The 14,677-nt window shown below is 37.1% G+C and overlaps 1 protein-coding gene across 5 annotated transcripts in view; it reads left to right on the forward strand.

Moving 5' to 3' along the window:
• Positions 1-14,677, forward strand: part of STK3 (serine/threonine kinase 3) — a 340,768-nt gene that overhangs the window by 280,534 nt on the left and 45,557 nt on the right. For 2 of the 5 annotated variants that reach the window (XM_028500778.2, XM_055091263.1), the window contains one exon: positions 2,414-2,723. The exons of 2 other annotated variants lie outside the window; for them this stretch is intronic. In XM_028500778.2, the coding sequence (XP_028356579.1) occupies positions 2,414-2,429 (16 nt within the window). In that variant the 3' untranslated portion in view covers positions 2,430-2,723. Of the gene's footprint in view, positions 1-2,413; positions 2,724-7,759; positions 7,802-14,677 lie in introns of those variants that run through there. One more of the 5 variants, XM_028500781.2, reaches the window with a different exon arrangement.

The following is a 14,677-nucleotide window of genomic DNA, read 5'->3' on the forward strand; positions in this document are numbered from 1 at the left end:
CCACATACCACAAAAAAAAAAAAAAAAAAAAAAAAAAAAAAAAAAAATATATTAGCAATTTTACTGAGATGTAATTTACATACCGTACAATTCACCCATTTGAACTATACAACAGATTGGATTCTTTCTTTTCTGTAGTATATAGACAGTTGTGCAACTATCACCACAATCAATTTTAGAATATTTTCATCACCCCAGAAAGAAACCCTGTACTCATTAACAGTCACTCCTCATTTTGCCACAGTATCCCCCTCTCCTCTGTCACTGGCAGCCGTTAATCTACTTTCTGTCTCTACGGGTTTGCCTATCTTGATATTTATATAAATGGCATCACACAATATGAGCCACAACTATTTTTTCTACCTTTCTACTAGATAGGTGATTACAGTTGGAGGATGGCTATACACACACACACACACACACACATATATATATATATATATATATTTTAGTGAAGTATAGTTAATTTACAATGTTGTATTAGTTTCAGGGGTACATCAAAGTGATTCAGTTATACATACATATGTATATGTATATGTATGTATGTTTTTTCAGATTCTTTTCGATTACAGGTTATTACAAGATACTGAATATAGTTCCCTGTGCTATACAGTAGATCCTTGTTGTTTATCTAGTTTATGTATAGTAGTGTGTATATGTTAATCCCAACCTCCTAATTTATTTCTCCCCCCACTACTATACCCTTTGGTAACCATAAGTTTGTTTTCTATGTCTGTGAGTCTATTTCTGTTTTATAAATAAGTTCATTTGTATCATTTTTTTAGATTCCACATAGAAGTGATATTATTTGATATTTGTCTTTGACTTACTTAGTATGATGATCTTTAGGTCCATCCATATTGCTGCAAATGGCATTATTTTATTCTTTTTATGGCTGAGTAATATTACACTGTATATATATATATACCACATCTTAACCCATTCATCTGTCAGTGGACATTTAGGTTGTTTCCATGTTTTGGCTATTGTAGATAGTGCTGCTATGAACACTGGGGTGCATGTATCTTTTCAAATTAGAGTTTTCTCTGGATATATACCCAGGAGTGGGATTGCAGTATCACATGGTAACTTTATTTTTAGTTTTCTAAGGAACCTGCATATTGTTTTCCATAGTGGCTGCACCAATTTACATTCCCACCAGCAGTGTAGGAGGGTTCCTCCTTCTCCACATCCTCTCCAGCATTTATTGTTTTTGGCCTTATAGTGATGGCCATTCAGACTGGTGTGAGGTGATACCTCATTGTAGTTTTGATTTGCATTTCTCTAAGAACAGCAATATTGAGCATCTTTTCATGTGCCTGTTGGCCATCTGTGTGTCTTCTTTGTAGAAATGTCTGTTTAGGTATTCTGCCCATTTTTTGATTGGGTTGGTTTTTTCTTTTATATATTAAGCTGTATGAGCTGTTTGTATATTTTGGAAATTAATTCCTTGTCGGTAGCATCATCTGCAAATATTTTCTCCCAGTCTGTAGGTTGTCTTTTCGTTTTGTTTATAGTTTCCTTTGGTGTTCAAAAGCTTTTAAGTTTAATTAGGTCCCATTTGTTTATTTTTGTTTTTATTTCCATTTCTCTAGGCGGTGGGTCAAAAAATATCTTGCTGTGATTTATGTCAGAGTGGTCTGCCTATGTTTTCCTCTAGGAGTTTTATAGTATCTAGTCTTACATTTAGGTCTTTAATACATTTTGGTTTTGTTTTTGTACATGGTGTTAGAGAATGTTCTAATTTCATTCTTTTACATGTAGCTGTCCAGTTTTCCCAGCACCACTTATTGAAGAGACTGTCTTTTCTCCATTGTATATTCCTGCTTCCTTTGTCATAGATTAATTGGCCATAGGAGTGTGAGTTTATTTCTGGGCTCTCTATTCTGTTCCATTGATCTGTGTGTCTGTTTTTTTGCCAGTACCATACTGTTTTGATTATTGTAGCTTTGTTATATAGTTCAAAGTCAGAGAGCATGATTCTTCCAGCTTCGTTCTTCATTGTCAAGATTATTTTGGTTGTCCAGGGTCCTTTGTGTTTCCATACAAATTTAAAAGTTTTTTGCTCTAGTTCTGTGAAAAATGCCATTGGTTATTTGTTAGGGATTGCACTGAATCTGTAGATCGCCTTGAGTAGTATGGTCATTTTAACAGTATTGAGTCTTCCAATCCAAGAACACAGTATATCTTTCCATGTGTTTGTGTTGTCTTCAGTTTCTTTCATCAGAGTCTTATAGTTTTCTGAGTACATGTCTTCTGCCTCCTTAGGTAGATTTATTCCTAGGTATTTTATTCTTTTTGATGTGATGATAAATGGGGTTGTTTCCTTAATTTCTCTTTCTCATGTTTTGCTGTTAGTGTGTAGAAATGCAACAGATTTCTGTGGTTAATTTTGTATCCATGGACTTCCCAGGTGGTGCAGTGGTTGAGAATCCACCTGCCAATGCAGGGGACACGGGTTCAATCCCTGGTCTGGGAAGATCCCACATGCCATGGAGCATCTAAGCCCGTGCGCCACAACTACTGAGCCTGCGCTCTAGAGCCCGCGTGCTGAAACTACTGAAGCCCGTGTGCCTAGAGCCCGTGCTGTGCAACAAGAGAAGCCACTGAAATGAGAAGCCCCATGCACTGCAACAAAGAAGAGTAACCCCCACTCGCTGCAACTAGAGAAAGCCTGCATGCAGCAACGAAGACCTAACACAGCCAAAAATAAATAAATAAATAAATTTATTAAAAAAATTTTTTTTGTATCCAGCAACTTTACTGAATTCTTTGATGTGCTCTAGTACTTTTCTGGTAACATCTTCAGGATTTTCTGTGTATAGCATCATGTCATCTGCAAACAGTTTTACTTCTTTTCCCATTTGGATTCCTTTTATTTCTTTTTCTTGTCTGATTGCCATGGCTAGGACTTCCGAAACTATGTTGAATAAAAGTGACAAGAGTGGACATCCTTGTCTTGTTCCTGATCTTAGAGAAGAAAATGCTTTCAGCTTTTCACCATTGAGTATGGTATTAGCTGTGGGTTTGTCATATATGGCCTTTATTTTGTTGAGGTGTGTTCCCTCTATGCCCAGTTTCTGAAGAGTTTTTTAAAATCATAAATGGGTGTTGAATTTTATTAAAAGCTTTTCCTGCATCTGTTGAGATGATCATATGGTTTTTATTCTTCAGTTTGTTAATGTGGTGTATCACGTTGATTGATATGCAAATCTTGAAAAATCCTTGCATCCCTGGAATAAATCCCACTTGATCATGGTGTATGATCCTTTTAATGTATTGTTGGATTTGGTTTGCTAACATTTTGTTGAGGATTTTTGCATCTATGTGCATCAGTGCTATTGGCCTGTAATTTTCTTTTCTTCATGTGATATCTTTGTCTGGTTTTGGTATCAGGGTGACGGTGCCCTCATAGAATGAGTTCAGAAGTATCCTTCCTTGCCAGTGTTTTTGGAAGAGTTTCAGAAGGATAGGTGGTAACTCCTCTCTAAATGTTTGCTAGAATTCACCTGTGAAGCCATCTGGTCCGGACTTTGGTTTGTTGGGAGTTTTTAAATTACTGATTCAATTTTAGTGCTGGTAATGGGTCTGTTCTTATTTTCTATTTCTTCCTCGTTCAGTCTTGGGAGATCGTACCTTTCTAAGAATTTGTCCATTTCTTCTAGGTTGTCCAATTTATTGGCACATAGTTGTTCATAGTAGTCTCTTATGGTCCTTTGTATTTTTGTGGTATTGTTTGTAACTTCTCCTTTATCATTTCTGATTTTATTGATTTGGACCCTCTCCCTTTTTTTCTTGGTAAGTCTGGCTAAAGGTTTATGAATTTTGTTTATCTTTTTAAAGAACCAGTTTAGTTTATTGATCTTTTCTATTTTTTTTAGTCTCTTTCATTTCTTTCTGCTCTGATCTTTATGATTTCTTTCCTTCTGCTAACTTTGGGTTTTGTTTGTTCTTTGTCTGTTTGCTTTAGGCATAAGGTTAGGTTGTTTATTTGAGATTTTTCTTGTTTCCTGAGGTAAGCTTATATCACTATAAACTTCCCTTTTAGAACTGCTTTTGCTGTGTCCCATAGTTTTTGGATTGTTGTGTTTTCATTTTCATTTATCTCTAGGTATTTTTGATTTCCTCTTTGATTTCTTCAATGATCCATCGGTTGTTTAGTAACATATTGTTTAGCCTCCATGTGTTTGTGTTTTTTGCACTTTTTTTCCTGTAGTTGATTTCTAGCCTTATAGCATTGTGGGCAGAAAAGATGCTTGATGTGATTTCAGTTTTCTTATATTTACAAAGGCTTGCTTTGTGGCCCAGCATGTGATCTATCCTGGAGAATGTTCCACGTGCACTTGAAAAGAATGTGTATTCTGTTGCTTCTGGATGAAGTGCTCTATAAGTATCAGTTAAGTCCATCTGGTCTAATGTGTCTTTTAAGGCCTGTGTTTCTTTGTTGATTTTCTGTCTGATGATCTGTCCATTGATGTCAGTGGGGTGTTAAAGTCCCTCACTGTTATTGTGTTACTGTCAATTTCTCTTTTTATGTCTCTTAACATTTGTCTTATATATTGAGGTGCTCCTATGTTGGGTGCCTAAATATTTACAATTGTTATATCTTCTTCTTGGTTTGATCCTTTGATTGTTATGTAGTATCCTTGTCTCTTACAACAGTCTTTTTTTATTTTAAATTTATTTATTTATTTTTATTTTTGGCTGTGTTGGGTCTTCGTTTCTGTGCGAGGGCTTTCTCTAGTTGTGGCAAGCGGGGGCCACTCTTCATCGCGGTGCGCGGGCCTCTCACTGTCGCGGCCTCTCTTGTTGTGCAGCACAGGCTCAGTAGTTGTGGCTCACGGGCCTAGTTGCTCCGCAGCATGTGGGATCTTCCCAGACCAGGGCTCGAACCCTTGTCCCCTGCATTAGCAGGCAGATTCTCAACCACTGCACCACCAGGGAAGCCCCAACAGTCTTTATTTTAAACAGACTATCTCCTTTGACTTAGGAATTTGCCAAGTATAATAATAGATAATATAGAGTATTTCTTTAAGAACATAGATATAATTTTAAGTCTGAAATGAAATATTTTAAATTGGATTTTTCAGGACTTTACATACTGGGGCAATGAAATCTATTCACTTTATATATAGGAAATTGGTTGTGATACATGTATGGTTATGCCCCAAGAGCCTAGTTCATCTTACATGGTGGTGGCGGGGGGGTCTCAATTTCCACACTTATTTTTCCTGGACCTGGCTCAGGATGACAACTTTCTCACCTGGTCTCTTTTAAACCGACTTTGTAATGGAACCGCCCTGATCTCATTGTAGTCTGTTTACAGTGATCACACAGCGTGAGTTTTCCTGGACAGTTCTAATTTCAAATATTCTATTCTAGTGTCAAACCACATGTTGTGATTTTTTTATTTAAAAATAAAAATTTCATAACGGTATATGTTGTTGGGAATTTGGCTGCACCATCTTGGCCTAGTTAAACTTAGTCCATAGGTAATATTGGTGAGTTTTTTAAGTAAGTGAATATTTATTTCCTCAGAATATTTAGTGGATTTATTATGGGTAACCTTTCAATTAGGCATATTGTTGTGTATGTTTCCCAGGTTTTCTGTTCTTCACAAAATGTATAGTCCCTATATTAGGTGATTTTATAGACTTAACGTTCATTTTCTTGGGCACAATAGTAGCATGTGGTAATGTAGGAAAACAACCTTATTCTCAGAAGATGCATGCTGAAGTATTTAGATGTAATGTGCCATGATGTTCTGCATATACCTTCCAGTGGCTCAAAATAAAAATGTGTGTGTGTGTGTGTTTGTGTGTGTGTATGTGTGTGTGTAGAAAGCAAGTGAGGAGATACAGTAAAATGTTAACAGTTGAAGCAAAGCAGAAGTTATATGGGTGTGTTCACTATACTACTACTTTAACTTTTCTATGGATATTTGGAATTTTTTTATCATAAAGAGTTAGGGAAAATATATACACTCCCTTTCTGTAAATTATGCTCCTTTTTGTCAAGGTATGTAGCATTTTAAAATATTTGACCCAAGGCAACATATATAAACTATATTTATATTTCTACAGTTGCTTTTATTTATTTATATTTGTTTCTACCTTTACCTTTTATAATTGTTATATTTGTATTTATAGTCTTAAATTTTTTGCACCGAGCATTATCTGTATAGTTTTAAGAATAGTTATACACATGCCCAAATACCCACCACCTAGGTTAGGCAATATAAATTACAGTTTCTTAGAAGCCCCCTGTTTCCCCTCCTGTCCCTATAGCAGTATCCACTATTCTTGCTTTTGTGGTAATTATTACTGTTTTCTTCTTTGTAGTTTTACCAACCAGGTGTATATTCTTTTTTTTTTTTCATTTATATATATCTTGATTTTTTTAAAAAAACTTTTGTTGAAGTATAGTTGATTTACAATATTATATTAGTTTCAGATGTACAACATAGTGATTTGATGTTTTTATAGATTATACTCCATTTAAAGTTATTACAAAATAATGTATTTCCCTGTGCTGTCAATATATCCTTGTTGCTTATTTATTTTATACATAGTAGTTTGTATCTCTTAATCCCATACTCCTATCTTGCCCCTTCCTCCTTCCCTCTCCCCACTGGTAATCACTAGTTTATTCTCTATATCTGTGAATCTGTTTCTGTTTTGTTACATACATTTATTTGTTTTATTTTTTCTATTCTACATATAATTGATAACATAGAATATATGTCTTTCTCTGTCTGACTTATTTCACTAAGTGTAATACCCTCTAGGTCCATCCACTTTGTATACGTTGTTGGTGGGAATGTAAGTAGCCACTGTGCAAAACAGTATGGAGGTTCCTCAAAAAAGTAAAAATAGAACTAACATATGATTCAGCAATTTCACTGCTGGGTATATGTCTGAAGAAAATGAAGACATTAGTTTGAAAAGATACATAAACCCCAGTATTTATATTTATTTATTTTTGGCTGTGTTGGGTCTTCGTTTCTGTGAGAGGGCTTCCTCTAGTTGGCAGCGGGCGGGGGCCACTCCTCATCGCGGTGCGCAGGCCTCTCACTATGGCGGCCTCACCTGTTGTGGAGCACAGGCTCCAGACGCGCAAGCTCAGTAGTTGTGGCTCATGGGACCAGTTGCTCCGCGGCATGTGGGATCCTCCCAGACCAGGGCTCAAACCCGTGTCCCCTGCATTGGCAGGCAGATTCTCAACCACTGCGCCACCAGGGAAGCCCGACCCCAGTATTTATAACAGCATTATTTACAGTGGCCAAGATATGGAAGCCTAAGTGGTCATCAAGAGATAAATGGATAAAGAAGATGTGATAGATAGATAGATAGATTATAGATAGCCAGACACAGACATGATATATATATGATATATATATACACATGATATATATATGATATATACACACACACAATGAAATATTACTTAGCCATAAAAAGGTATATATTCTTAAACAATATATTATTTAATCTTGCTGGATTTGACAGTATATTATTTTGTCTTGCTGGATTTGAACTTTATATAAATGGAACAATATTTTATGTATCCTTCTGTGACTTGATTCTTTGCTCTAGGGTATACTTTTGAGGATCATGATCCCATTTTGATTTATGAAACTGTAGTTTATGCATTTTCACTGCTATATAGTATTCCACTAAGTGATTTTTTTTTTTCTGTTTTATACATCCATTCTCTGTTGACTAATATTTGAATAATGTCTCATCTTTCGCTATTACAGACAATGCTGCTATGAACATTTTTATACATGTTTGCCAGAGACCAAGTGCAAGAATTTCATTATAGTATTTTCCGATAGGTGTTTAGAAATTGCTGAATAGTAGAATATTTGCATCTTCAACTTTACTCAATTATGCACAATTATTTTCCAAGGTGGGTGTACCAGTTTACATTAAGAGTTCCTGTTGCTCAGTACTCTTCATTAATTTGCTATTGCCAGGTTTTGAATTTTCACCAATCTGGTGGCTGTCAAGTGATATTTCATTAGCATATTTCCCTCACCACTAATGGGATTGAATATAGTTTCATGTGGTTCCCATAGATTTTGGCCATTCTAATTTCCTCTTCAGTGAAGTGCTTGTTCAAGTCTTTTAGTTTTCTGTTAGAGTTATTTGTCTTTTCTTATTGCTTTATAGGAGCTGTTTATATATTCTGGATGTTGTTTGTTTTGTTTTGTTTCAGTTATATTGGTACAAATATTGTCTCCCATTTTGTGGCTTGTTATTTCACCGTGTAATTTTTTTTATGATAGAAGTTCTTAATTTTAATATAATTGGATTCAGTATTCTCTGTGAAGGTACACTCTGGGTCATATTTAAAACGGCATAAATGTATCTTATTTGTTGAATTCTAAAATTTTACAGTTTTACCTTCCACATTGTTTTGTTTTAGTTAATAGACTTCATTTATTTATTTATTTATTTATTTTTTGCGGTACACGGGCCTCTCACTGTTGTGGCCTCTCCCGTTGCGGATCACAGGCTCCGGACGCACAGGCTCAGCGGCCATGGCTCACAGGCCCAGCCGCTCCACGGCATGTGGGATCTTCCCGGACCGGGGCACAAACCCGTGTCCCATGCATCGGCAGGCAGACTCTCAACCACTGCGCCACCAGGGAAGCCCAGTAGACTTCATCTTTTAGAGGAGTTTTAGGCTTACAGAAAAGTTGAGCAGAAAGTACAGAGTTTCCATGTTTTCCCTCTCTCCCCCCTCCACCCCGCAGTTTCCCCTAATTACTAACATCTTCTGTTAGTGTGGTATATTTGCTATAATTGATAAACAAATAGTGATACATTATTATTAACTAAAGTCCATAGTTTACATTAGGGTTTACTCTTTGTGTTGTACAGTTCTATAGATTTTGGCAAATGCATAATGTTGTGTAACCACCTTTATAGTTTCATGCAGAATAGCTTAACTGCTCTAAAATCCCCTGTGCTCCACCTGTTCATCCCTCCCTCTCTTTCCTCAAACACCTGGCAATAAATGATCTTTTTACTGTCTCTGTAGTTTTTCTTTTCCAAAGTATTATATGATTGGAATCATATAGTATGTAGCCTTTTCAGACTGGCATCTTTCACTTAGCAATATGCATGTAAGTTTTCTCCATGTCTTTTCATGGCTTGATAGCTCTTTTTTTTTTAATTGCTGGATAATATTCCATTGTATGGATGCACCACAGTTTGTTTATCCGTTCACCTTTTGAAGGGCATCTAGGTTGCTTTCAGTTTTTAGTGGTTATGAATAAAGCTGCTGTGAACATTCATGTGCATGCTTTTGTGTGTATGTAAATCAATCACTTTGGGTTTTGAGTCAGATAGGGGTCTAATTTTATAACTAGTTGTCTGGCATCATATGCTGAAAAGTCCATTCTTTCTCCACTTTGTAAAATTCCATCTCTCTCATAGATCAAGTGTCTGTATATGAAAGATTCTATTTGGAGGCTCTGTTCTATCCCATTAGTCTGTTTGTTTAATTCACTATGAAATACCAGAGGCTTTGTTTGTATATACAAGTTGGGAGTTTGGGAGAGACATGTAGGCTGGATTTGGAGAGTCATCAGTATATGGATGGTATTCAAAGCCATGAGGTTGAATGGGATCTTCAAGGGACTCTTCAAATGAGTGAGTTTATATGGAAAAGAGAAGGAATCTGTATTAGTTTCCTATGGCTGTCGGAAAAAATGTGGTAACCAATTACCACAAAATTAGTGGCTTAAAACAGTAGAAATTTGTTTTTTTATTGTTCTGGAGGTCAGAAGTCTAAACTAAGTCTTATAGGGCTAAATTGTGCTATCAGCAGGACTGTGCTCCTTCTAGAGGCTTTCGCAGAGAACCTGTTTCATTTTTGAGCATCTAGAGCAGCATTCCTTGAAGGCTTGGTTCATAGCCCCTTTCTCCATCTTTAAAGCCACTGGAGTACACTAGCATCTTTTCTATCTTAACTGCTTCCTCCTGCTTCTGTCACATGACCTTTTTCATCTGTGTGGATTATTCTTCTGCCTCCTTTTTAAAAGGACACTTATGATTGCATTTAAGGCCCACCTGGGTATTCTAGGATAATCTTCCATCTCAAGATTATTAAGTTAATCACTTCTGCAAAGTCTTTGCCATGTAAAGTAATATTCATAGGTTCCAGGTATTAGGACATAGACATCTTGGGGGGCCTTTATACAGCTTACTGCAGTTTTCCCTGTGGCCCCCAAGGATTCATGTGTATCCACATGCAAAATACATTCACACCAACCCAACATCTCCAAAGTCTCAACCCATTGTAGCATTGACTCAAAGTCCAAAATCTCATCTAAATATTATTAGCTTAGAAGTCCCAAATCTCATCATCTAAATCAGGTATGGTTATACTCTAGTTATGATCCATTCTGGAACAAAATTCCTCTCCATCATGGACCTGTTGAACTAGGAAACAAATTATATGCCCCCAGAATACAGTGGTGGGACAGGCATAAGATAACAGTTACAGATATTTCAAAAGAGAGTCAATGGAAGGAAGAAAGGACTCACTGGTCCCAAGCAATTTTAAAATCCAGTATTGAAAATCTTACTAGGTGTCAAGGCCTGAGAGTAATCTTCTGTGACTTGAGGCTCTGCCCTCTGGGCCATATGTTCACCCTCTGAGTCACCCTTCCTTTTTCTTGAAAAGTATCACATTTGTAGCTAAGTATTTTATCAACCTGTTTCCTGCTTGTAGAATTTTGGAAGTTCGACAGTCTTCCTTCATTTCATCCTATCCTTGATCCTTTTCAAGCCAAGCAGGTAGTGTTTCTGCTGATAAAACATTCTCAAAAATCTTGTGAGTCTCCTGTGTATGTCACATTGTTTCACACCATTAAACAAGAAGTTTCTCCACAGATCTTTCCTGGATAATCCCATCACTGTACCTGGCTTCTGTTGAGATGGTTGAGGGGATGCATGAATCACACACCTAATCTCTTCAACATTAGCAAAAGGTTGTCCAGCCACATCCTTGACCTTCTCTCCAGAACATGTTTTTCTAACAATGTATCTCCTAATTTGAACATCTTTTGAAATACGGATAGGCTGAGAATTTTCAAATCATCAAGTGCTGGTTTCTTTTTGCTTAGATTTTTGTTCAGTTCTTCCCTCAATCTGTCTCATTCCTCTTGCATTTTATTATAAGCTATATAAAGAATCCAGACTGCAACTTAAGTGCTTTGCTTGGAAGTCTCCTCAGCTAAATGTCCAAGTCCATCATTACAGTTTCTGCTCTCCCCATAACTGCAAGACACAATTCAGTTAAGCTTTCTGCCACAATATAACAAAAATCACCTTTTCTTCAGTTTCTAATAAGATGTTTCTCATCTCTTTCTGAACACTCTACAGCAGCATCATTCTGAGCCCTTACCAATTAAATTAGTTTACTATTACTTGTTTCCTATGGCTGCTATAACAAACGACCGCAAGGTTAGTGGTTTAAAGCATAGAAATTTATTTTTTTATGGTTCTGGAGGTCAGAAATCCAAAATGTCTAATGGGACTAAATCAAGATTTCAGCAGGGCCACACTTCCCCCAGAGACTCTAGGAGAGAATTTGTTTCCTTGCCTTTTTCAACATCTAATTAGAGCTGTATTCCTTGCATTTCTTGTTTTGTAGTCCCTTCTTCTGTGTGAAATCGCCTTCTCCCTTCCTCATGTAGGAACACTTGTGATTGCATTCAGGGCTCATCCAGATAATTCAGAATGATTTCCCCATCTTTAGGATTTTAAATTAAGACCCTCAACTTAACCACATTTCAGAGTCTTTGCCATATAAGGTAACATTCACAGGTTCCAGGAATTAGGACTTGGTATCTTGAGGGATTATTATTCAGCCTACCACAGGGTTTAAGGATCGGTCCCCAGAGCACAGCAATGTTAAAAGATGGAGGAGAAGAGGAGGAACCAGCAAAAGAGACTGAAAAGGAAGAATCAAGGAGGTAGGAAGATAGCCAGGAGAGTGTGGTATCCTGGAAGTCAAGTGAGGAAAATGTTCTAAAAGGAGGGAGTGATTAACTGGTTCAGATTCTGCTAAAGCTCAAGACGAGGACTGATCACTTACTATCGAATAGTTAGCAACAAAGGAGGTCATTGGTGATCCTGACAAGCAGTTTAGCTTCATAAACTCTTTAAGTGCAAAAGATCCTCCCTAATCCCCCCCAAAAAATGATAATGAAAAATTATTATAGTAACGTGAAATAATAATTTATTTTATGAAGAAAATCTCTTGAAGGGCAAGGCCATGTCATGCTTTGTATAGTACCTACCAGAGTTCACCTCTACTCCTGGTTTTATCACTCAGTAGAGATAACATGTGACTACAGAATGGAACACAGGAACCAGTTTCTGGGATCTCTCCTCATTAGCAGCTTACTTAAAAGGTCCCCCCTCCCCCTCCTGCCCCATTCATACTAGAAGAACGTGATAGTGGGCATTTTCTCTACTCCTGCCTCTGTCCAGATTTTCACATGGAGATTTGAAAGCTAAAAGATTTGGGAGGGGTTTTTTTTCCATATATTTTTTAAAATTCCATTCTAAGCTGTAGGTCTCCCTAACTGCTATGACTTTCTGAGCCTTAGTTCTCATTACTGTTCCTTCCCGTCTTTTACGTACTTCTAGGCTTACTCTTTTTTTGAATTGTTTTAGTTCCCCAGCTCTCACTTTACAGAACCCACATCTAGTTTTTCATTTTACTAGGCTGAAAGGACCCTTATGACAGTCTTTTTTTTTTTAACATCTTTAATGGAGTATAATTGCTTTACAATGGTGTGTTAGTTTCTGCTGTATAGCAAAGTGAATCAGCTATACGTACACATATATCCCCATATCCCCTCCCTCTTGCATCTCCCTCCCACCCTCCCTATCCCACCCCTCTAGGTGGTCACAAAGCACTGAGCTGATCTCCCTGTGCTATGCGGCTGCTTCCCACTAGCTATCTGTTTTACATTTGGCAGTGTATATATGCCAATGCAACTCTCTCACTTCATCCCAGTTTACCCTTCCCCCTCCTCGTGTTCTCAGTGTTCTCAAGTCCATTCTCTACATCTGCGTCTCTATTCCTGTCCTGCCCTTAGGTTCTTCAGAAGCTTTTTGTTTTTCTAGATTCCATATATATGTGTTAGCATATGGTATTTGTTCTCTTTCTGACTTACTCTGTATGACAGTCTCTAGGTCCATCCACCTCACTACAAATAACTCAATTTCATTTCTTTTTATGGCTGAGTAATATTCTATTGTATATATGTGCCACATTGCCACATCTTCTTTATCCACTCATCTGTCGATGGACACTTAGGTTGCTTCCATGTCCTGGCTACTGTAAATAGAGCTGCACCCTTATGATAGTCTTGTGGTCTTCTCTTATTCAATAACTATTTTTCTGTGTTTGCTGCCACCATTTTCTACATGAGCATTTCTGATATTCAGTTGTTATAATATTTCCCTTCTAATTTTGCCTAAATGCTTTTTTAAGAAAAATTTACTCTGAAATTTTAACTATTACTTCCTTAGGTAGGTTATTTATTATCACTGTACTACTAGCCACACATTCTTGTCTGAAAAGGAGAGCATTTTGGAGTTATAATGTATCTAAAGTGCAAACAAGTTCCTTATATTTTTAGTAATTTTTCCATTAAGAATCAGGGAAACAATTTAGGTGTGAAGACATTGCTTCAGTCATTTGAAGCCTGGTACAGTTGACCCTTGAACAACATGGGTTTGAACTGCATGGATCCATTATATGCAGATTTTTTTCAATAGCAAGTACTACAGCACTACACAGTCTGCAGTTGGTTGAATTCACAGATGTGGAACAGCACTTATGGAGGAACCTTGGATGCAGAGGGCCGACTCTAAGTTATATATAGGTTTCCACTGCGTGGAGGCTTGGCACCACTAACCCCTGTGTTGTTCAGGGGTCAACTGTACTTTCACATCATCATTTGTTTCTTCCCTGGAAACAGATTTTGGTCATTTAATATTCTAAATTGTCTGTGTATGTATATGTGTGTTTGTGTTACAACTTTATTGAGCTGTAATTCACAATTCACTCATTTAAAGTGTACAGTTCATTTTTAGTATATTTGTTTAGTATATTAACAGAGTTGGGGATCCATCATCATAATCAATTTTAGAACATTTTCATTAACTGAAAAACCAAACTAGCACCGCCAGCCATCACTACCCTGCCCCCCACCCCTAGGCAATAACTAATTTACTTTCTATCTTTTATTTATTTTTATTTTTTTCCTGGATTTTTTTAAACATCTTTATTGGAGTATAATTGCTTTACAATGGTGTGTTAGTTTCTGCTTTATAACAAAGTGAATCAGCTATACATATACATATGTCCCCATATCTCTTCCCTCTTGTCTCCCTCCCTCCTACCCTCCCTATCCCACCCCTCTAGTTGGTCACAAACCACCGAGCTGATCACCCTGTGCTATGCGGCTGCTTCCCACTAGCTATCTGTTTTACGTTTGGTAGTGTATATATGTCCATGCCACTCTCTCACTTTGTCCCAGTTTACCCTTCCCCCGCCCCGTATCCTCAAGTCCATTCTCTAGTAGGTCTGTGTTTTTATTCCTGTCTTGCCCCTAGGTTCTTCATGACCATTTTTTTTTTTT

Source organism: Physeter macrocephalus, chromosome 15 (assembly GCF_002837175.3).
Source record: "Physeter macrocephalus isolate SW-GA chromosome 15, ASM283717v5, whole genome shotgun sequence".
Classification (NCBI taxonomy): Eukaryota; Metazoa; Chordata; class Mammalia; order Artiodactyla; family Physeteridae; genus Physeter; species Physeter macrocephalus.